This window comes from Cucurbita moschata, unplaced genomic scaffold, assembly GCF_002738365.1.
Source record: "Cucurbita moschata cultivar Rifu unplaced genomic scaffold, Cmos_1.0 Cmo_Scf00051, whole genome shotgun sequence".
NCBI lineage: Eukaryota > Viridiplantae > Streptophyta > Magnoliopsida > Cucurbitales > Cucurbitaceae > Cucurbita > Cucurbita moschata.
Window position 1 is genome coordinate 268,523 of NW_019268567.1, and position 22,906 is coordinate 291,428.

The 22,906-nt window shown below is 36.9% G+C and overlaps 5 protein-coding genes and 2 non-coding genes across 11 annotated transcripts in view; 5 read left to right on the forward strand and 2 right to left on the reverse strand.

Moving 5' to 3' along the window:
* The first annotated feature begins 474 nt into the window (after positions 1 to 474).
* On the forward strand, positions 475 to 1,059 carry LOC111435977. Its single transcript, XM_023073624.1, has one exon. It carries the CDS (start codon positions 572 to 574, stop codon positions 842 to 844), a length of 273 nt encoding a protein of 90 aa, XP_022929392.1. The 5' UTR covers positions 475 to 571; the 3' UTR covers positions 845 to 1,059.
* A 5,731-nt stretch (positions 1,060 to 6,790) lies between these two features.
* On the reverse strand, positions 6,791 to 10,502 carry LOC111436031 (cyclic nucleotide-gated ion channel 4). The gene is made up of 6 exons (XM_023073695.1): positions 9,811 to 10,502; positions 9,168 to 9,383; positions 8,772 to 9,091; positions 8,056 to 8,164; positions 7,566 to 7,889; positions 6,791 to 7,410 (listed from the first exon to the last, which is right to left on the reverse strand). The coding sequence occupies exons 1-6, from the start codon at positions 10,273 to 10,275 to the stop codon at positions 6,895 to 6,897; spliced, it is 1,950 nt and encodes a 649-aa protein (XP_022929463.1). The 5' UTR covers positions 10,276 to 10,502; the 3' UTR covers positions 6,791 to 6,894.
* A 2,698-nt stretch (positions 10,503 to 13,200) lies between these two features.
* Positions 13,201 to 16,624, reverse strand: LOC111435877. 5 transcript variants are annotated; one of them, XM_023073450.1, is made up of 6 exons: positions 16,403 to 16,624; positions 15,583 to 15,647; positions 15,435 to 15,464; positions 14,532 to 15,207; positions 14,096 to 14,356; positions 13,201 to 13,626 (listed from the first exon to the last, which is right to left on the reverse strand). In XM_023073450.1, the coding sequence occupies exons 1-6, from the start codon at positions 16,439 to 16,441 to the stop codon at positions 13,552 to 13,554; spliced, it is 1,146 nt and encodes a 381-aa protein (XP_022929218.1). In that variant the 5' UTR covers positions 16,442 to 16,624; the 3' UTR covers positions 13,201 to 13,551. The 5 variants fall into 5 exon arrangements, with proteins under 5 accessions (XP_022929218.1, XP_022929217.1, XP_022929216.1 ...); XM_023073449.1 differs by having other exon boundaries at positions 13,201 to 13,623; positions 14,532 to 15,327; XM_023073448.1 differs by having other exon boundaries at positions 14,532 to 15,327.
* A 745-nt stretch (positions 16,625 to 17,369) lies between these two features.
* TRNAF-GAA lies at positions 17,370 to 17,442 on the forward strand. The gene has a single exon. It is a non-coding gene; the product is annotated as a tRNA-Phe (tRNA).
* Positions 17,443 to 17,562: 120 nt separating this feature from the next.
* On the forward strand, positions 17,563 to 17,635 carry TRNAF-GAA. The gene has a single exon. It is a non-coding gene; the product is annotated as a tRNA-Phe (tRNA).
* A 2,599-nt stretch (positions 17,636 to 20,234) lies between these two features.
* On the forward strand, positions 20,235 to 21,458 carry LOC111436057 (chlorophyll a-b binding protein 13, chloroplastic). The gene is made up of 3 exons (XM_023073743.1): positions 20,235 to 20,425; positions 20,514 to 20,675; positions 20,760 to 21,458. Exons 1-3 carry the CDS (start codon positions 20,303 to 20,305, stop codon positions 21,267 to 21,269), a joined length of 795 nt encoding a protein of 264 aa, XP_022929511.1. The 5' UTR covers positions 20,235 to 20,302; the 3' UTR covers positions 21,270 to 21,458.
* Positions 21,459 to 22,569: 1,111 nt separating this feature from the next.
* Positions 22,570 to 22,906, forward strand: part of LOC111435867 — a 2,361-nt gene continuing 2,024 nt past the window's right edge. Inside the window, exon 1 of the mRNA XM_023073438.1 lies at positions 22,570 to 22,758. Within this exon, the coding sequence (XP_022929206.1) occupies positions 22,674 to 22,758 (85 nt within the window). The 5' untranslated portion in view covers positions 22,570 to 22,673. The remainder of the gene's footprint in view (positions 22,759 to 22,906) is intronic.

Sequence of the window (22,906 nt, forward strand, 5' to 3'; positions counted from 1 at the left end):
AAAAAAAAAAAAAAAAAAAAACGTTCCAACACTTCGCCATATTAATAAATTTAATAAATTAAATTGATTTAAGAGAATTTAAAACCAAAACAACAAGAGAAAATACAGCTGTTTTTTTTCTTTAAAAAAAGAAAAAAAAATTATTTCTGGATCCCCTTTGCATCGAAGGTTCCGGAAGGAAATCGAACTTCCATTCCCCATTTTTGATGGGTTAAAAATAAAATATAAAAGCATAATAATATAATAATTAGGCATTGAAATTACAGTAAGCAATTAATTAAAAATAAATAAATGAAAAAAAGGTAGCGTAAACGCGGTCTCCTTTCTTGGAAAATACAGGAACCCCTTTTGAAAGCACCTAGTTTTGTCCTCAAAACCATGGCTTCCTCAATCCTTCTTCCCCTCTTTTCTCTCTCCTCTGCCGCTGCTTTCTCTCTCTCTCTCTCTCTCTCTCTCTATATATATATATCTATATATATATACACTCCAATTTCTGCAAGAGAAAACCCACACATCGATTAAGAATCGATTAACGAAACCGAAACAGAGGGTAAAAAGAAAACAGAGCATCATGTCTCGGAGTGCGGCTTGCAGGGCCTGGTTCGTGGCGGCAAGCATCGGCGCCGTGGAGGCCATGAAGGATCAAGGGGTTTGCCGTTGGAACAACCTCATCAAATCCCTGCACCAACACGGGAATAGCAAGCTCAGATCTTACTACCAAGCTAAGAAGCTCTCTGCTTCCTCTTCTTCCGCCATTGCCAACCAGATCAACAAGTCTAGAGAGGAGAAGATGAGGAAAGTCATGGATTTGGGGTGTTTGGGTCCCAGTACCATCAGATTCTAGACCTTTTCCTTCATGGGTTTTCGTCAATTTCTTGCCTTTCTTGTTCTACGCTGGCGCTGTGCTCAGAAATTGGTGAAAGCTTGAAATATACAATGTTTTTTAGGCTATGATCTTCTTCTCATCTTTTCTTTGTGTTCTGGGCTTGAAGTTTGCCAATTTGTAAAGAGGTTTGGTTTGGGTTAGTAATGAATGGATACTCCAAAATTGCGAGGGCAGGACAGATTGTTTGAACACAGACTCACAACCCCACAAACTCAAAATAGCATGATATCGTCCATTTTGAACATTAGCTATCAGAGTTTTGCTTTAGGCTTACCGAAAGGCCTTGTTATAGGTTCTCAAAAGGTTTCACCCAAATGGAGAGAATATTAATGATTAGAAACCCATTCCCTAAATTAGCTGAGTAGGAACTTTCATCCCACCTCTTCAGGCTCAACTCTTTTTCTTTTGGAGTCTTAGTCATTTTTATCACGACTTCTAACCCTTTTTCTTTTGGAGTCTTAGTCATTTTTATCACGACTCCTAACTCTTTTTCTTTTGGAGTCTTAGTCATTTTTATCATGACTCCTACAAGGAGTCTCAACTCCTTTTTCTTTTAAAGTCTTTTGTTCGATATTTGAAAATTCTATTGATACGGCTAAGTTTAGGGCACGAATCTACACAATGAAATGATATTGTCCACTTCGAATATAAACTCTCGTGACTTTGATTTAGACTTTTCAAAAGGCGTCTTCTCAATCAAGAGAGTATTAGTTGATCATAAATCCATGATCAATCTCTAAATTAACGTACGTAGACTTTCGATCACAAGTCAACATATTTAAGTACTTTCTATCACAAGTCAACATATTTAATTTAATTAGAGAATGATGATGAATGTATGTGGTGGAGGAGGGTATGATATGACTGTGGAGATCCCTCCCTGACTGATTACATAACAAACAATGGTTTGTTGTTATTAGAGAAAAAGTTGGGCGGATTCTGCCCTCCTTAACTGCATTTAATACTAACGGACACAATATAGTAATGCTTAACCAACCATACTTCTTACAATCTAACTCCTTACTTTATTAGTATACCTCAAAATAATTCATTATTTCTCTATCTATTCAATAGCATTTATATGCATTTTAATGAGCGTTGATATACCAACTATTTGTTGTGCGTCCAAAGCGGAACAAATATACTCACAATGTCAAAGAGACACCAAGATATCTATGTGGTTTGGAGAGAAGAAGTTCCCCTACATTCACGGGTAGCAACCAATCTAAACCAAGTGTTATAAGTGAATAACTCACTATCACACTAAAAAGAACTCTCACCAATATGTTACTCAACAAATACAATGGGACACCCAAAACTCTCCCAAATCCCGATATATAACTAAATCTGGTATGACTAAATCTAATTCAAATAACCAATCAAATAAAAACTTATACAATTTACAACAATCTCCACCTTGTCAGAAGACCTCCAGGTTGATAACTGAGTTGGTTGTTACCACGTCAACGCACTATTCCTTTCTTCCAACGTTGATGAAATTCAAACAATGTTAGAACTCTTCACGAGCGATCACCTTTGTCAACATATCAGCAGAGTCATCAGCAGTTCCAATTTTTAATAAACGAATGTCCCCTTCACTAATAATTTCTCGAATAAAGTGAAAATGGACATCAATATGTTTAGTACGAGCATGATGAACTTGATTTTTTTGACAAATAAATAGCACTCTGGCTATCACAAAACACATCTATATGTTTCGGCAAATTACCCAAGTCATTGATCAACCCATGCATCCAAATGGCTTCTTTAAAAGCTTCCATTACTGTCGTATACTCTACTTCGGTAGTAGACAGTGCAACAGTAGACTGCAATGTTGAACACCAACAAACAGGTCCACCAGCCATAGTAAATAAATAACCCGTAGTAGATCGTCGCTTATCTCCATTCCAAGTGTTTTCTTTGCATTGCCTAAGTCTTTCATTTCAAATGTTTTAGAAAGCTGATCTTTGAGCTTATCAATCTCCACCTGTCTCTTTGAAGCAATTAACATATCATCAGCATATAAGAGCAAATAGATAAACGATCTATCATCAAGACATCGATAATACACACAATGATCAAATTGACTATGAGTATACATATGCTCTACCATGAAATGATCAAACTTGTTATACCATTGGCGAGGAGATTGCTTCAGTCCATACAAAGATTTCTTCAATATGCATACCAAATGTTGCTGTCCAACTACTCGAAAACCAACTAGTTGCGCCATATATATTTCTTGTTCCAAATCTCCATGCAAAAATGCAGTTTTACGTCGAGTTGTACAAGCTCAAGATCGAATTAAGCAACCAAAACCAACAAAATTCGAATAGAAGAATGTTTTGCCACAGGTCAGAAAATTTCAGTGCAATGAATACCTTCTTTTTGTGCATAGCCTTTAGCCCCAAGTCGAGCCTTATAACGTATACCAAAAAAATCTTCTCTTTTGCGAAAAGCCACTTACAACCAATTTCTTTCTTACCATTTGGAAGTTGTACCAAATCACAAGTTTGATTTATCTCCAATGATATTATCACTTGATTCATAGCCTCTTGCTAGTGCAATCTATCCGGGCTCTGGATAGCATCTTTGTAGTTGTTGGGACTTCATCAATCAAAGGGAAAGCATATGCTATCATATCATCGAACCTTGTAGGTTTTCGAATTTCCCTTCGTGGTCTATTCCTAGCGATGGACTCAGGTTCCTCCACTCTTTCATTTACAAGGCTTTGCTCCTCCTGTTCTAAGACGTCAGAGTTATTATCTACCTGATCAATAGGTTCTTCCGTAGGAACAACCATATCAGGAGAGAATACCACCTTCTCCACCTGCTTCAATGCCTCGTCATTATTTTCAATTTCCTGCAAAAGCATTCTAGACTCATGGAATGTCAAATCTCGACTATTAACAATCTTACTTTTCTAGACACCATAACCTATAGCCCCTCACGCCTTTGGTAAAGCCCATAGACTTGGCTTTTTTTTGCTCTAGAATCCAACTTTGAGAATGTCACAGGATAATAAACAGGACACCTAAACACATGCAATTTATCATAATCGCTAACAGGAGTACCTGACCATACCTCAAGCGGAGTTTTCCCACCATTTCCAGAAACAGGTAAACGATTCACGAAGTGAACTGCATAACTGAGAGTCTCAGCCCAAAATGCCTTACTCAATCCTGCTTGCGACAAAATGCATCAACCTTCTCTATTAATGTCTGGTTCATTCTCTCAGCAACTCCATTTTGTTGTGGCTTACCAGGAACAGTGAAGTGTCGAACGATCCCTTCATCTCGACATACTTTAAGAAATGGATCATAAGTATATTCTCCACCGTTGTCTGATCTCAACTTTTTGATTTTCCTATCCGCGCCTGATTCTCTACCATTTTCTTCCACTCTAAGAAGATTTGGAAAATCTCGTTTTTGTGCCTCATGGGATACATCCAAACTCTCCTCGAGTAGTCATCAATAAAGGTGACAAACCACCTCTTTCCTCCCAATGAGACATTTTTCGTGGGGCCCCATACATCAGTGTGAACATAATCCAAAATGTCATTTGTTTGATGTAAGCGGTACAAAACTTCGCATTTTTTGTTTACCAAATATACAATATTCACAAAAATCAATTTTACCAGTTGTGGCACCCTTAAGGACTCCTTGGTTCACCAATGTCTGAAGCGCCTTCCCACCAGCATGTGCAAGTCTCATGTGCCATAATTTCGATATGTCTTGTTCTTTCGAACTTGCCACAGCAGCATGCCCAATTATTGTGGTTCCGTTGAGGTAATATATGCTACCTCTTCTAGTTTCTTTAATTGCCACCAAAGCTCCACGAGCTATTTTCAAATTCTCTCCTTTCAAAATGATATAATAACCACTCGCATCCAAAACGCCAAGGAAAATCAAATTTTTCTTCAAGTCAGGGACATACCTCACATCATTGAGTTTTCGTATAACCCCGTCAAACATCTTGATTTGTACTGAGCCGATTCTCATCATCTTACAAGTACTATCATTTATAGACAACTCCACCATTGAACCCTTTGACGTCCAAAAACATCTCTCTGTTGGGACACATATAATAGGAGCACCCAAAATTAAGAATGTTTGGCTAATTGATAACATCTCTCTATTGGGACACATATGATAGGACCACATTGAACTTCGACCCCTTCTCTTTTAAGATCGGACAATCTTTCTTCCAATGGCCTTTCTGTCAACAATATGCACACTCATTTTTATCAAGTTTTCTCCAATTATCAGATCTAACTCTTGACTTTGATCAGGACTCTCCACATTCGCTCCTTTGCCAAGTAGAAGTCCTTCCACGAGCAATGAGAACATTTGAGCTAGAGTTTTGATATGTCACCTTTTCCTTCTCTCGCATCTCATTATTTATTAAGGCATTTGAAACATCTTCAAAATCAATATTAGTGATTTCATGTAGTAGGGTCATTACTAAGAACTCGTAGGATTCTGGCAAAGAATTTAATAACAATGTCGCCTTGTCTTCGTCATCAATCTTAACATCAAGATTGAGCAAATCAGGGATGATTTTGTTAAAATCATCCGAATGCTCAGCCATTGAGATACATTTTTTTGTAGTCAAAACGGAAGAGTTTTTCTTCAAATAGAGTTTATTTTCCACTCTTTTGCATATATTTCGCCTCAAGCTTGTCCCGTAGTTCTTTCGCCACGGTTACCTTCATAAATGGATATTTCTGGTCCTTGCCAAGGCAGGATCGAACAATTCCACAGGCTTGTCGATTTAATTTCGTCCATTCTGCTTCTGTCATGTATTCAGGCATCACCTCTTGGAGAGAAGCATCAAGATCTTGCATGACCAGCAAATCGCTAACTTCGCCTCGTCAAACACCAAAATTATTGGTTCCATCAAATTTCTCTACTTCGAGATTAGAACTCAAAAATCTCGATCCATGCCGTGATTTAATTCCAGATAATTCTGCCATATTCAAGAAAATAAGCACGATTGTGAGTACGTCTAGTGGTCGATGAGGCCAAAACTTTCACAATACTCCAAATACCACAATCAGGCTCTGATACCACTTGTTGTGCGCCGAAAGCGGAACAAATGTACTTACAACACCAATGAATGAAATTACACAAAGAGACACTAAGATATTTACGTGGTTCGGAGAGAAGAAGTTCCCCTACATCCATGGGTAGCAACCAATCACTAATAAACCAAGTGTTACAAGTGAATACCTCACTATCACACTACAAAGACTCTCACCAATATGTCACCCAACCAATAACACCCAAAACTCTCCCAAATCGTGATATCAAATTTCGATATCAAATCCTGATATATAACTAAATCTCGGATGACTAAATCTAATTCAAATAACCAAATAAATCTAATTCAAATAACCAAATCAAATCTAATCCAAATAATTAAATCAAATCAAAACTTATGAGAATTAATATACTTGATATGAATGTTAATATACCAATGATATAAACACTTGACTTGACATATTATTGATATATCAAAAAACTTTGGAGGGTAGAACCATGTAACTTCAAAACCGAAAATCATATTTCAATTTCTTTTCTTCATATTTGCAATATTCGAGAACTCGCAAAATTAAGGCTACCCATTACTAATTCTCTATATTTAAAAGCGGATTATCTGTTAAGGTATTTATGACTAAATTATAGTTTATCATATATAACATATTTGATATTTTATTACCAGAGATATTTGCCTTCTCATGCCTCTTTTTATTTATTTTTATTTCCATATTCTATATTCTTGTAATTTATTGATTATAAATAAATAACTTTCACACTATTTATATGGGTGGATTAGGCAAACATTCTCTAATGTTAAAAAAATTATGGTTGGAATATGATCCTAAAAATTATAATAAACTAGTTTGCCAAATTCTCTCGCAATAATCCAAATATGTACAGAAATCCAATCCAATTCAATCCAATCTAGTTGGAGTCAAGACAATGAAAAAAATGCAAAACATGGATTCAAAAATCGAAGTGATCCTGATTGGGCTTGGGAGAAGTAAGCAACGCGGTGTAGAGGCGGAGGCGATCCTCCCCCAAGGAAGAGCACCGCGACAGGGGACGCCGAGGCCGAATAAACGACAACGATGTTAACGTAAGCCGGTGGCGATAACGACGCCAGGCGAGCTGGATGGCAACGGCAGCCCAAGTACGCCACCCAGGGGAGTAGTAGCGGGCGCTACGTTTGACCTTGTCGTTGACGAATGTGTAGCGAAAGTGCTGGGTTACGTACTTGACATCCTCCGCCTCCAACCCAAACGCCTCCGTCGTCTCAAGTGTAACCAAAGTGCAAGAGGACGGCGGAAGCCGCTCTATGAAGGGGCGGCGGAGGCACCAGGATAGAAGCTCGTCGCCGCTGAAGTTGCCTGGCCCCAACATGCAGCAGCTTTTGACGCCGTCGCGTAAGACTTGGCTGCTTTGGAGATGCCCTCGCACGACAAACAGCATTCTTTGAACTGGGTCGCCTTCTCTTGTTATCTGAGTATGACTATAATTGTTAGATGAACACGACTCTCCATAATGGTATAATATTGTCCAACTTTGAGTATAACCTCTCGTAGCTTTAGTGATAATATTTTTTTATTATAAACTCACGATCATTTTTAATAAAGGGTTTTGTTGTTGGAACTTACGGTTTCGCCCTTGGTGAAGATGAGGGACTTGACACGGTCACAAATGTTCTCAAGAACAAGATCATCCATGTGTTGAAACAATGGTACCTGCCTAACTAGATCCAAGCAAAGGTGATACTTTATCTCTCGTCGGAGCCCTTCCGGTAGGTTTTTGATCATCTCGCACTCGTCAACTCCGCGCATCGCTGCCCAACGTTGCCGTTCGAAGTTCCGAACACGCTGTCGGAAGCCTTGTGGAAGATGTCGCTTTCTCATCCACCACTCTAGATTCCTCATCTTTAGCTGCATTCCTTGTTTCTTTGACGTTGTTGCATGCAGAAACACCTGCCCACACATTTATAACTTATCGATTCCTGTTTGAGTTTCCTTCGTGGCTTTTAAAACGCATCTAATAGAAAGAGGTTTCTATATTCTTATAAAGGGTGTTTCGTTCTCCTCTCTAACCAACAGGGAATCTCACCATAACCATAATAATAGTATAAGCAGTTACCTTGATGTTTCCTATCAACATGGTGACCAATAAGAGTCCACTGGTGAGAACAATGATATTGAACACAACTTCCAGCCATTCCGTGGTGCTCTCCAAGTTCCCAAAGGTACTGTTTAGTAAATAAAATAAGTTATCACTTAGAAAAGTTTTCTTCAAAACAATTCGAAAAATGATAATGAAACAAACGTGGAGGATTGTTAAGAGGGAGTCCTACATTGGCTAATTAAGAGAATGGTCATGAGTTTATAAGTAAAGAATACGTATCCATTGGTATGAGGCATTTTGGGGAAACTAAAAGCAAATCAACGAGAGCTTATGCTCAAAGCTGACAATATCATATCATTGTGAAGGTTCGTGATCCCTAACATGGTATCATAACCATACCCTTAACTTAGCCATGTCAATAGAATCCTCAAATGTCGAAGAAAGAAGTTTTGAACTTCGAAGATGTAGTCAAAAGTGTCAAACAAAAGGTGTACTTTGCTTGAGGACTCCAAAGAAGGAGCCAAGCCTCGATTAAGGAGAGGCTATTCAAGGGCTCCATAGGCCTCAGAGAAGGCATAAGTAAGGAATACATCTCCATTGGTATGAAGCCTTGTGGGGAAACCAAAAGCAAAGTTATGAGAGCTTATACTCAAAGTGAAAAATATCATATCATTACAGAGATTCGTAATTTCTAATCATAAGCATGAAAGTTTAAAAGGGTGTGAACGTACCTAAGAGTCATGAGACCCCAAAAGATGGGAAAAAGGATCTTCTCCAAGCGGCTTTGGTTGACAACAAGCTGAACAGTCCATTTATAAGCTCCATAATTAAAGTTATCAGCAGTATCCAAACACATGAATTTCGGTTGCCTGTTACTCGCCCAATCAAATCTTGCACTGTCTCTCCCCATTCCCATCTTGGTGGCTCCATAAAAGATACGATCTTTGCACGACAACAGCCTCACCCCACAGCTGCTCGTGCCTCTGCATTGCTCTTTAAGGCACTTGGCTGCTCTTTGCACACCCAACAGGTACCAGCATGCACCTGCAGCCTGCACTCACACAAGTTTAATAACAGTCCTATTAAGAATCACAAATCTCCATAATGATACGATATTATCCACTTACGTGAGCCGCAACAAAGTAAGCGATGAGATTGAGGGCAATGCCCCACCAGACCGTGCCAAAGATGAACCCCGACAGGTTTTGGAGGCGCCGCAACAGGCAAACGGAATGGTACAATTTAGGTAAGTATTGAAATAGAAATACAATTAACAATACTGTCATCACCAATGTCACTGATCCTTCCTTCATTATTCTTGGAATTACTACCCATAATACTACCTGCAAATTAATTTTAATTTTTGAAAATATATTTATATTAAAAATGATTGATTATCCAACGGTCAAGAATTCTTCACAGATTTTAAAATTAAATTGAAAAAAAAAAGGATCGAATCCCAATAGATTCCGAATTAAAAAAAAAAAAAAATTCATGTCGTTCACAAAAAGACATTCAAATTTCACATGTTCCTCTGCCCAGAATCAGAGTTTTATAAACACCACATTCTATTAATTCATGTAAATAAATGAAATAAAATAAAAAATTTATTTAATTCTAGGCATTTTCAGTTTTTTTTGTTTTTTTAAACAATTATTTATTATGTTGAGCAAATTTTAAAATTGGATAATATTTTATTAAAATAAAAGTAAAAACATTCCTAAAGATCGTTGGTTATGAAATTTATTTATATTATTATATGCATGATACCTGTGGGAGTGGAAGAATAACGAAGAGATCAAAGAAGAAGCCTTTTTTGGATTTGAAGTAGCGGAGAGCGACGGCGCGTGGGGTGGAATCTCTAAGGCCTCTATTCTCCGGCGTGGCTGCGGTGGCAGCTCCACCGGCGAAGGAGTATCTTGTGGCAGTCTTGAGCTGGAGCCACATGTTCCAAAGGTGGAAGGCGTCAGCGGTGCAGCGGAGGACGGTGACGGTGATGGCTAACCACCCATCAACAAACAAGCACATCCATGACTCGCTTATGGAGAGCGTGTAGAGGAAGAGAGGGTCCACGAAGAGGCCTGCGGCGGAGACGAGGAGGAAGACCCGGTTCCATTCTCGGACCCATTTGGCTCTCGGGTCGAGAACCGAGCCGACCCCGTAGAGGCTCCGGCAGAAGCCACCGTCGTGTTCTTGTAATTCCTTTTCTACTTCTTCGTCGGAGGAGGTGGCCATGGGAGGAGGGAGGGAGGAGGAGATTGGAGAGACGTGTTGTGATTTGTTTGATGTTGTATGTGAGAGTGTCAGCTTGGCGTGGAGGGTATAATCGACAAGGATGAATTATTACAATGGAGGAAGTACAGCCAAACCCTTCATTGATTTCATCCATAAAGACAATTTTGGTCTTAATTGACCAATTTATCCTCCTCCTCTCTCTCTCTCTCTCTATCTCGACATTCGATCGACTTTATCCTCATACGTACAAAACCCGCCTAGTTGCTCAACACAGCTTAACCGGGGCCAACATATACGTATGAGGACGAGTATCTCAATTGTTTGATCGCTATAGATGATGAGGCAGCCAAGTTGACATGTCTCTAGAAAAATATGTAAATGAGGACACGATGGTTTAGCGATATATTGATTAGGTGATTGAACTTCAACTATCAGTGATATTCTAATAGGAAATGATGACCCGTGACTTTGTGTGATGTCAAATTCTCTTAATCAACTCAAGCGAACTCACGAGTCAACTTAGAAATGGTCCAATGTTTAGGGCAAAATCGAGGACCACGAGCTAACCCACCAGGTAGGCTGCTGAAGCCACATGGGATGTACACATGACTAAACCCCCTATAAGACCCATGCAAGAAATCTGGAGCATCGATGGATGAACGTTGATTTCAATTAGAATAGTACCACTTAGATATCGAAATATGTTGGACACAGGTGTGAGTATCCATTTTGCAGGTCACATCACTCCAAATTATGATTTGATTCTTGCATATAAAAATGTTGATTTTGTATTCGATTTTAGAAAAAGAATTAACTTAAGCTTTGAAGAATCATTTATAATTTGGTTAGCTCAAAACCAAGAAGAACTTAGTACTAAGCAGCAAAGAACGTTTGGGCACTTAAAAAAAAAAAAAAAGCCTACATTTTGTCTTTTACCTTTGAAATCTTTGATGAAATCGACACTGCCCATTTTTCTTGTTTTCTAGCGTATTTGGTTGAGAAACGACAAAGTTCTCGGTCAAAATTTCATATGCTCTCTAATAAAACTCAGCGATCTTACATTTTGATTCCGTTAAGAATGAACCTCTACAATAATATAATATTACACTTTAAATATAAGTTCGGGTGATTTTACTTTTCGTTTCTCCTCACAATCTTCAACCTTTGAACTCCTAACTTTTTGGTCCAATTTCTACCGGTTAATTTACCTAAAAACTTATTCGACAATAATTTTGATTAGAGAAAAATACAAAATTGAATTTAGAACAAATAATAGGAAAATGAATTAAAGAAGAAGGAAGTAAAGGACATTTTGTGATGGGGATAGGAGGGAAGTGAATAAAAGGATATTCTCCTGTTTTCATAATTCAAAATTATGCTTTTTTTATTTGTCTTTTCATTCCAATAATTGAACTAAACAATAGATGCTCTATTATTTTCATTTTAATTTCCCTTCGAATCTTCACACAATCTGAAAAAATAATTATATGCTTTATCTCTTTGAGGGCAAATAAAATTACTAATCGAGAATTATCAACTTTGAAAATCTAGGACTTTAAGAATATAGCTCAATTGAGCGAGCATAGTCAGTTGTACGGTTCTAGAAGTGTATGATTTAGACCAATTATTTAATACTCATTCATAAACGAATGACTGACATAAAATTTTTATACTCATTCATGCTATTTCTTTTTGTAGATGAAATACAAGTTTGCAGCCAAAGTAAGAACATACATGAGCAATATTTGATCGTAGTTTTGACTTTTCACCTTTAGCTATGTACTCCATGTACAAACATGTTTGTTATCCGCTATTAAAAATAGTGATCTATATCCAATCCAAAAAAATGAAAGAATTGTTATCAATTGAACCATTTATCATCGAACAAGGATAGAATCGACCCGTTGATGAGGTTTAAGAAGAGAGGGAAACCATAACATTAAATAAAAAAAGAAAAACAACGAAGGCCAATATGATTCAAATGCGTGGTAGGGGTGGGGAAGGGGTAAGTAAGGTAAGGGAAAGGGACAGGCGTTAGGGGCTTGGCTCTATTATGCATACAAGTTGAGCAACTGAGGTTCTCTGAAGTTTCCTTGGTTTTGTTTGTTTTCCCTAACAAGAAGATATGCATAATCAAAATCCCAACTCTCCACAAGGTATTTATACCACTTTAAACACAAGCTCTCATGGCTTTGCTTTGGGCTTCTCCAAAAGGCTTCATACCAATAGAGATAGTATTCCTCGCTTATAAACCATGATCTTCTACTAAATTAACCAATGTGGGACTCACTCCCAATAATCCTCAACAGAATATTAAATGGCTACCATCATACCTACTCGTCACTTCCAAAATATGAACAAATTGCCATCCATGGCAAATATTTTACCATTTCTCCTTCCTACATCTAACCATTATGAAAAAGTAATGTCCATAACATAAATAATATACTACTTCCTATAGTAAGTAGGAAACGTAATTATACTTCACTATTTTTCACTAGTATATCTAACCAATCATAAAAGTATCAACTGCACTACCAGAGTTGCATTCATCCTAACCTAAATAATGGACTATTTAATCGAAATAAGCACAAAATGAGATTAGATGGAGCATTTTGATTTTCATTGTGACTTGACAACACCTACTTAATAAAAGAAAAAGAAGAGAAAATTAGAAAAAGGGGCCCTAGTTTGCAGGACAATGTGGCTCAATGTGGTCCATAGAGGACAGCCGCATCTTGAACCCCCCCAGTTCGGTATGGTCTTTATCTGATCATCCACTCAATATGGAATTTAGTTTCGGCTGGACCTAAACGTTAATCCTATCCAACTTTTTAAGGATACTAGATATTAAAAAGAAAGAAAAGAAAAGCAACAACATTAACTTCACAAATGATTTCTTAGACCGAAACTTCTTAAGGGATTTGGTGAAGGCTATCTATCTCAGCTAAGAAGATTTCGTGAATTCGTGTCCAGAAACCAAGATTTGAATAGCTATGTTTAGGTAAACTTGAATGCCAAAAACATTCTTAATATCAGGTCATTGACAGTAATCAGACATCAATATCATCTTATACAACCTATTTCTCCAAGTTGGCATTTCAAAAAGACAGTTACAATACCATTTGCATGGGTCAAAAATGAATATTAATTTGAACCCATAAGAATGGAACTTACTACCGCAGGCTGGAAAACCGAAGGAAAGAGATTTAGTTGCCTCCCCATTGACTCCTTTTGTATATACGCGTAGAGATGTCATATATGTACAGACTCCTCTCAACGGAAGTATACCCTTTTGCTTCCATTTTCCAGACTTATTCCTTCACTTGGATGACAATTTTTGGCCTGCTGCTGTAAAAAGTATAAAAGGGGTCATAAAAAGAAGAGGTTAATAACATGATTTCAAAGATATGGCGACCATTAGGCAAAAAAAAGCCACAGAAAAACAAACAGTTCACATTTTCCCTTAATAGCACCGACTTGTTTAGTTCACACAATCAAAGGACGCTTTGTCCAGAAGTTGAATCAAAGGAAAATTGATGCATGGAGGATTATAGGACCACGATGATGATATGCATAAAAATCTGGTCAAATAGCACCAGGAGAATGATATATGCCTCACAATTTGTTAAACAAAATATATCAATGGACATCTGAACATACGATCTACTTGTTAATAACACTAATTGATCCAAATTGTTGTTTTGATCTTCAATTCAATAACTACTTATTCCAAAAAATGATGCGAGAATGGGTTGGTATATTTTAACATCAACAAAACGAGCATGATAAAACTAGTTGAAGCCTACAATCTTTTTACCTTCGATCTGACTCCACTTCGTCCACCAAGTCTTTGTGGAACCTTGTGCTCTGTCTTTTTCTGATCCTTGACCATGCTAAATGTATAAGGGTCTCTACCATTGCATTTCTGACTCACAGCAATTCTCCTTATTGCATTCTCCTTTCCAGCTACTACTGTCTTGCATCTTCCTATTCCATCTAAACTTTCCTTTTTCTTTGGCTTTAAACAAGTGTTTTGAAGGTTTCTTTGCTGTAGTAGAGAAGCTTTTGGACCAAGTATCTGGTTGAAGAACAAACAAGATTAAGTACATCTCCTTGACATTGTTGAGAAAGGATGCATACTGAAAAATCAAAATTCTCAATACCATTTCTCTGACAGAAAAATGATTGCAAGAAAACCATAAGTTTTGCCACATAGATATCTCAATATCAAATTTTAACTAACAGCTTCTCACCTTTGGTTTTGAAGACTCGAGGTGGGCGAGCTTAGTGGGCTTAGCATAGGATTTACTAACTCTTCTTGAGTTGGAACTCGCGCCCTTCACTTGAATCTTTAATGTGCTTGAGAAAACACTTGAATCTTTGGATTTGTTCATTGCTGTTTGAGTCATCCTGGAAAAGTTTCCAACACCTACACTACTTTTCAGGTGTTGTTCTGATGTATTGGTGATGCTTGAATTACTCGAAGAAGAGTTATGGCCACTTGACTGTCTTTGACAGTTATTAACCTCCAATCTCGATACTTGTCTATTGGCACAGCTTTTCCTGAGACTCCTCCTCATATCAGACAAAAGTCTACTAGACATGCTCAATGGTTGGCTTGTTACCTCCGTTGCCTTGCATTGTTGTTGACGACCCAAACCATTTATGATAGTGCTGCTAGTTAGGCTGTCAGCTGGCTCCTTTCCCTCTGAACTCGAACCAGTAACCGAAACATCTGGCCTGGAGTTTTCGGTTAAACAGCTTGCATCAGAAACCAAACTCAGATTTGAACTCGAAGTTCCTTTTGAGTCTGTATAGCTCAATTTAGTGGCTGATCCTGAACTCAGCTTCTCACTTACAATATGCTTGTCCATTGCAAAACCTTGACAGCTGCCTTTGCACTTCTTGTCCTCAAAATCCCCTCTTGATCTTGAGACAGAATTGGGAAGGTTCAGAGAAGAAGACACAGATATTTCAAAATTTAAAGTCCTTTCCTCGAAGAGCTGAGAAAATGCTAATTTCAGGTCATGGGAGGAACTTTGGTGGACCCTGATATGTTTTTTTGTTTTTTTTAAGGAAAACACAAAGAACTAAATCATGAAAAGTATAAACTTTCACATCAACTCTGTAAATGAAAAAACTCTAAGGGCGCTTACGGATGGTGTGTAAAGAACCATTTATCATCACTGCAATCAAAGTACAAGCATAGGGGGAATTAGTATGATGAATAATTCAAATGAAAATCATGATACTAAATTCATATTAAGCTGACATATACATTGACCAATTATATCAGGTACTCACATGTTCTGATTGTTGGACCTCCCTTCTAAGGTGAGATCAAACCACATGGGTGCTTCAATTTCTTCCTGACTCAATCAGAAATTACACACCAAAAAAAGGCCTCATTATATAACACCTTTGTCTATTGTTATCAGTTTTGAAAAATCATGCTTATTCACCAATCTCCTCCATAGTTTTCCTAAACTAATTTCAAAATAATTGTTCAAATCATAGGAATTTTTTAGATCTAAAGCAAGTAGTTTCTGAACCTGTTTTTCGTCATTTTAAAACTGTCGATATCAAAAGTACTTAAAAAGAAACGTAAGTATGCTCGATATCAATCCCAAAAACGAAGAATAAAAATTAAACATCACATAGACGCGTACAATGTGGAAAACAATATCAGTCATGATCATCGCCTCTGTCTCTAAACATTTCGATTCTCGGTATGAGATTCTGAATCATTAAAACCGAAGCAATTTCCCGTAAAATTGAAGATTATCTTCCCCACTTCATTCTCAAGCAGAATTAAAATGAAGAGAAACATGGCATGGATGCAGAGGACATTTGATTAACAGAAAACAACATAACGTCAACCAATTGCTCAAGAAACCTGAGATCAAAATGGAAAACCTAGGAAATTAAACATTAAAAAACCAATCAATTCTCCACAAAAAAAAAAGAGGAATAATACAAACAAAGAACAAGAAGTAATATGAACGAATTAAACAAAAATGTGAAAGAGAGAATGAAGATAACCAATCAAATATCCATTTCCCCTAGAAAAAAAAACCGAGAGAATCGCAGACTAAGAAATGAACTCAAGAACGAGAGAAGATACCAGGAAAGCCCAATGATTATTGGACTTGATGAGCACCATTTTCGGACGCAGAAGTTTTCTGGAATTGAAGAAACTGGTCGAATCCTTCGGCTCCCTCACAGGAATAAAATGAATGGGGACGTGAATGAAAATATATAATTATATTCACGACGTTTTCTGACGGTCTGATTTGCGAAGTTTTCGGATTCAGTCGATGAAATGGACGGTGTAGATTTCATCTGAATTCCCGTTGCATGGCTTGGAGATGTTTCAGGAACTGCGCGGTGCGTGGAAACATAAATTAACAAGTTATTTTTGACCGTTGGAAATTTCAAACTGCTGGACACCAAATTACGTTATTGCCATAATTGGTTAAATCTATGGTTATTTTCTATTTATTTCTTCCTTTCTAAAAATAAAATAAAAAAAAGTTTAAAATTAAACTTTCATTTTTAAAACACTTTTGAGTATGGTTAGTGTAATGCCCCTCATTAAAAATTCATAAATTCATGAAGATCTTCAAATAAATTTTGTTATTTGTAACAAAAATAAAATAGAATAAAATAAAAATTGATTTCAAATATTGTTTTTCTATCCTCATTTTCATTTATTAAAATGATCGAATTTAATAATTAAAAGACTTTATTACTACACTTTCTTTCTATCTGAGTTACTATCTAAATACAAGATTTTAAATGTTTCTTTCAAATATTTCTCGTTCCAAACATAATAAATAATTATTTTTTAAACTTTATTAATTTAAAATAAAAAATTTATAATAAGATGTACGTAAAAATTCATATATCTTAATAATCATTTCATGACTGGTACTAAATTATTACAAATTTTAAATAATAGAAACTTTGTAAATATTAAATAATTATAAAGAGAAGTTGGAAGAGATTACAATTATTTTGTTAAAAAAATATTTATATCGATGTGAAATATTTTTTTACTATTATATAAATTATGAAAAGTATGACATCAGGCGGGGATAGCTCAGTTGGGAGAGCGTCAGACTGAAGATCTGAAGGTCGCGTGTTCGATCCACGCTCACCGCATATTTTTTTTTCTATTTCCTTCCAGCGTATATTCTTCATACGACGTCGTCTCATTACCATTGCCCGTATTATTATGACCCGGTGTATTAAAATATCCTATCTAACATTTGAAAATACATTGCGGGGATAGCTCAGTTGGGAGAGCGTCAGACTGAAGATCTGAAGGTCGCGTGTTCGATCCACGCTCACCGCATATTTTTTTTTTTAAAAAAAAATTTAAGGTATTATTGAAAATTTTGAAAGTTTATGGGTATTATCGAGAGAAAGTTCAAAATTTACTGATATTTTTATTAATTTAGTCCATATAATAATATAATGGTGAAATTTACAAAATAATTTACATATTAGCTGGCATCATTAATATTTAGTTGGATAACTAAATTGAGAGGCCTCATACTGTGAGATTTAAAAGTTGTGTGTTTGATTTACTCACTGCATTTTAAATCATTAACCTTATTACAAGTGTTTAAAATTTTGTTAGCATATTTTAAAATCAACCATTGGAGATACCGAAGGATTGTGTGTTATTCAAATTTAAAAGAAGCGATTTGATTGGTATGATATTATAAAAGAAGGTTTCAAAATAATTATTAAAATTGATTATATTACTAAATAAACTTAAAATTTAAAATTTAAAGCGTTTCATTAATGTTAATTAGATCATATTATCTGGGAAGGAATTTGGTATGATATAATATAAACGTTTTATTTTGTCAATATCTTGCAAAGGAATTAGATCATTTTAAGACGTCAAACCACTTACATAAAACAAAATAGCATGATTTACAATGACAAACAATTTTAATGATTGACGCTCTCAATAAATAAAAGAACTGAGTTCATAGAAAACAGGAGAATATAAGATACTCGTCTAGTCCAACCTCGATAGCTCATGTAAGCCCTTCACGTCAACTACTCTATCAAGCTTTGTCTGAAAATGAAATTGAAATAGCAAGAATGAGTATAAAATACTCGGTAAACAACTTGAAGTTCTTAGTTTGTTCTTAAGTCCTGCGAAATTTTGTTTCTTTTGTTTGTTCGTTCGTTTGGTGTATTATTCGTACTTAGGAGTTCATTCCCAATTACAAGTTCTTCCTACGCCGTACCTTACGTGTATTCATTCACCTAAGCTCAACTTAGGTAAAGAAGCGAAAGTAATTAAAGTCTTATTTTTTTTGTCCTATCTAGACCTCTGGACCTTGGAGTTCATCTTAAGTTCTTACGGTACCTCAGATCATTGTTGTGATAGTCTGTTATATCATCCTCATCGTTTTAGATCATATCATAGGTTCCAACCCATAATCCCTTGAGTCACCCCGACATCAGTTCCAACCCATAATCCTCGTCTCACAAGGGAGGTAGCTACCCTTTACTAGCAAGTTCTCATCTACCTATGTAATCTATCGCTCTCACTTGAATAAAATCACGATTAGTGGTTGTGAATGTCGCATGAGTGGAGTTAGAAGACTCAAGGGAGCGCTGGAACAACTCAAAACTTGCGGCTTTAGAAATTAAATTTGCAAAATAGGGGAGAGAAGTGAAATCAATCTAAGTATTAGAAAAAGTTGAAAAATTGGTCTTGAGTTCACAAAGGAACCAATACACTTTATCAATGTTCTCGACGGGTCTGCTAATGGCATGAAACTAGTCACAGATTGTTTTGAAGTTACAAGCATACTCAGCAACATGTTTGGTGCTGTGTTTCATCAGCTGCAAGTCATCCTTGATTCTCAGTCCAAGGGCTTTCAAATGATGGTTGAATGTAGTCTCCAACATGAGCCAAATGTCACGAGTAGTGGAGAACCAATGACGACACACAATAACTTCCTCGGTGAGAGAAGAGAGCAGGAGACAGAGAATTCGTTGATCAGCTTCTTTCCACGCCAAATATTTGGTGTTGAGTGATGAGGAGATTGCTAGTTCAAGGCGAGATAGTGAAACTAGAGTTTCATCGACGTAGATCAGCATGTCTCAACTCTTAAGGAGAGACAGAAGTTGGCTTCCCCAAAAAATATAATTGGAGTAAAAAAGCTTGATGGTGATCATATAGATTAGAGAGCTGAAAAGGAGAAGATGAGAAGATGATTCAGAAACCATGGAGAAGAAATAATCGAGGTTGCTAAACCAGACGACTCTTATACCATGAGCATATATGTATGCTCAAATCAGAATGAGAGAATTCTCTATTTATAATCATTTACTGAATCAAATAAATTACAATAGAGAAAAGAGTAATAAACACATACCCGATATCAGCCTATGATCAGGAGTCAAATATGATACATGTAGTAAACCGTAATGGTAGACTAAATATCCTCAACACCCACCATCCATCAACACTACTTAGCCAACATAGCCTGATTAGATACCCAAAGATCTCGAAAACCCATACCCCGAGTTCCTTGCAATCTACATGTTCCTCTAACTCAACAGTGAATTTCTGTACAATACTAGAAGAGTTCCACAATAAATTACACACGTGACATCTAATTTTTTTAAGCAATGACTCTCGAACTTGAAACAACTCATCATACGGTTTCATAATTTTTTTTTAATTACTAATTAGGGTTTAAACATAATGATAAGAGTATTGCTTAATTTGTGATTATCTCAATATTGACTCCATAGTTTATATATAGAGAGAGAGAGAAGAAAAAAAGGAGGAATAGATAAAATGTGGATAGAAAGAGATGAGTTGGAGATACATAAAATCTTTAGAAGGAATGTGATTGGCTAACATATTTTCTGAATCTTCCATTCTTCACCACTCATCTTCCCCATTTTCCCATCATATTCCCCCACTTTCCCCCCTCTCTCTCACAGTTCCTCACACCTTTCCAACGCACAACTCAAAAGAGAAATGGCCGCCACCGCCACCTCCACCGGCCTCCTCCGGGCCACCCCCTTTCTGGGTCAGACCAGATCCTCCCCCCAGAACCCCCTCAGAGATGTCGTCGCCATGGGAACTCCCAAATACACCATGGTCTCACTCACTCTGTAAAATTAAATTTTTGCTCTGTTTTTTGTGCTCTGTTTTTTTTGGGGTGTTAAGATTCATGGTGTTTGTACAGGGAAATGATCTGTGGTATGGACCAGACAGAGTCAAGTACTTGGGACCCTTTTCAGCTCAGACTCCCTCCTACTTGAACGGCGAGTTCCCCGGCGATTATGGATGGGACACTGCCGGCTTGTCCGCCGATCCCGAGGCCTTCGCCAAGAACAGAGCTCTCGAGGTAATTTCATTTCCAACCCAATTTTTAACTTTGATTTAATTTCATTTAAACCCACTAATTATTCCAAAATTAAACGAATTTCAGGTGATCCACGGGAGGTGGGCTATGCTGGGAGCCTTCGGTTGCATAACACCGGAAGTCCTAGAAAAATGGCTGAAAGTGGACTTCAAGGAGCCGGTATGGTTCAAGGCCGGCGCCCAAATCTTCTCAGAAGGCGGGCTGGATTACTTGGGGAACCCAAATCTGGTCCACGCGCAAAGCATCCTGGCCGTGTTGGGCTTCCAAGTGGTCCTGATGGGATTGGTTGAAGGGTTCCGCATCAATGGCCTGGACGGCGTGGGTGAGGGCAACGACCTCTACCCAGGGGGTCAGTACTTCGACCCACTCGGACTGGCCGACGACCCCGTCACTTTCGCGGAGCTGAAGGTGAAGGAGATCAAGAATGGCCGCCTCGCCATGTTCTCCATGTTCGGGTTCTTCGTTCAGGCCATCGTCACTGGAAAGGGCCCCCTCGAGAACCTGCTGGACCATCTGGATAACCCTGTCGCCAACAATGCTTGGGTTTATGCCACCAAGTTTGCCCCTGGCTCGTAAGTATCAGGAAGATGCGCGCAAGGAGGTTTTGGTCCATGGAAATTGAAGGAGTTTGTGGTGTAAATTGTTTGTATGTGAGTGGATGTGATCAATCGAAGGCAGAGAGCATTAATGTGAATCAATTGGACATTAATTCCCACTTGATCGAAATGGATGTTCTTAATCTTAATTAAATTGCCATTAATTACTCGTGGAGTATGCAATTTCTAGAGTAAGGTGAAAGAGAAGCAATCTAATAGGTTCTATAGTTCAGTTTATTTCTCTATAATTTGCCTATTCAAAAATTAATGGAAAGGAAAACTCAAACAACAGTAATGGTTCAGATTAACCTCGTGATTAAATATCTCAAACAAGAATAATGGTTTAAGATTTGAATTACTCTACCAGTAAGATCGATTTATCTAAATATGCAATTTAAACTATATAGAATTGCAAAGGAAATGTAAGAACACATAGCCTTAACGATAAAGAATCACTCTAGATTACCTTGTTGATCAAATATCTCAAACAAGAATATTTGTTCGAGATTCGAATTACTTCATAAGCAAGATTGATCATGTCAAGACAATCGAATCACTTCGCAAGCAAGAAGCTTGAACGATTATACATGCAACCTAAACTACATTGTAAAGGAATTTAACCATTGGCTAATAGAAAGCACAAATGCTCATTTGACTGTATTCTACAAGTCTCTTTACAAATATAAGATACATGATTTTATATAGTTTCAGAATGAGACTTTTGATCGTCATTTTATTTTATTTTATTATTATTATTTTTTTAATCTTCATACTTTATGGCTATAAGTAACTTCTATGTAAATATAACCTAAAGTAAATAAATAAAAAAGAAAAATCCTAAAATGCATTAACGAAACATCGTAACTCTACATTACGATCTACCCAAAATTTATAATAATGAAACTTTTTTAATGTGGTATAAGTTAAAACATCTTTTGATAATTTTGACAACATTTTTCACGTACTAATGAAATTTATCTTACATGGGTAAAAAAAATTTCCTCATCTAACAATTAAAATATGTACGTATGAACACAACCTTATAATATATGCTTACAATTATTTAATTTAATTTTTATAAAATTTCAATTATTTAGTATAAAGTGATAAATTCACACTTAATTTAACTGTTTAATAAAATAAATTAGAAATTTCACGTGCCTGACACGTTTTAAATATTAGTTTTTGGAAGCGGGCCATAAGGCCTAATAAAGCTACAGGCCCATATTATTATTTCATGGGCCAACAAACAGCCCAAATACATAATTCATGAAGTTCAATATTCGACTCTACAGCTTCTGGCCGGTGAGGCTTCTTCTTGCGTCTTGCTTTTTTCTTCCTTAGGGTTTTCGTTGTTAGTCTCCTCGGCGCTTATCTCTCAGCGATGGCGAAGAACAAGAATAAGAAGAAGCGAAGTGGGGCTATTTCAATGGACATAACCGAAAATACCGCTCAAGAGCTCCCTCAAGGTACGTTTGAGTTGTTTGAGAAAGGATTGTTGATAGTATTATCGGAAAGATTGAGAATTGTATCCTCCAGATGTTTGTACTTGTCCTTATTTCTTTACTGATCCTCTTTAAGATGTTTCAGAACTCTTTTTTTTTTTTTTTTTTTTTT

What these genes read in the sequence shown, in the direction of transcription:
- LOC111435977 (XM_023073624.1), top strand. Translation starts at nt 572, where the DNA reads ATGTCTCGGAGTGCGGCTTGCAGGGCCTGGTTCGTGGCGGCAAGCATC.
- LOC111436031 (XM_023073695.1), bottom strand. Translation starts at nt 10,275, where the DNA reads ATGGCCACCTCCTCCGACGAAGAAGTAGAAAAGGAATTACAAGAACAC. An exon ending in CTTACTTTGTTGCGGCTCAC is followed by an intron (nt 9,092 to 9,167) that starts GTAAGTGGATAA and finishes GTGTGAGTGCAG; the next exon opens with GCTGCAGGTGCATGCTGGTA. An exon ending in TGTTGATAGGAAACATCAAG is followed by an intron (nt 7,890 to 8,055) that starts GTAACTGCTTAT and finishes ATGTGTGGGCAG; the next exon opens with GTGTTTCTGCATGCAACAAC.
- LOC111435877 (XM_023073448.1), bottom strand. Translation starts at nt 16,441, where the DNA reads ATGGTGCTCATCAAGTCCAATAATCATTGGGCTTTCCTG. An exon ending in TGGTTCTTTACACACCATCC is followed by an intron (nt 15,328 to 15,434) that starts GTAAGCGCCCTT and finishes AAAACATATCAG; the next exon opens with GGTCCACCAAAGTTCCTCCC. An exon ending in GAAGTGGAGTCAGATCGAAG is followed by an intron (nt 13,627 to 14,095) that starts GTAAAAAGATTG and finishes TACTTTTTACAG; the next exon opens with CAGCAGGCCAAAAATTGTCA.
- LOC111436057 (XM_023073743.1), top strand. Translation starts at nt 20,303, where the DNA reads ATGGCCGCCACCGCCACCTCCACCGGCCTCCTCCGGGCCACCCCCTTT. An exon ending in GAACTCCCAAATACACCATG is followed by an intron (nt 20,426 to 20,513) that starts GTCTCACTCACT and finishes GTGTTTGTACAG; the next exon opens with GGAAATGATCTGTGGTATGG. An exon ending in CCAAGAACAGAGCTCTCGAG is followed by an intron (nt 20,676 to 20,759) that starts GTAATTTCATTT and finishes AACGAATTTCAG; the next exon opens with GTGATCCACGGGAGGTGGGC.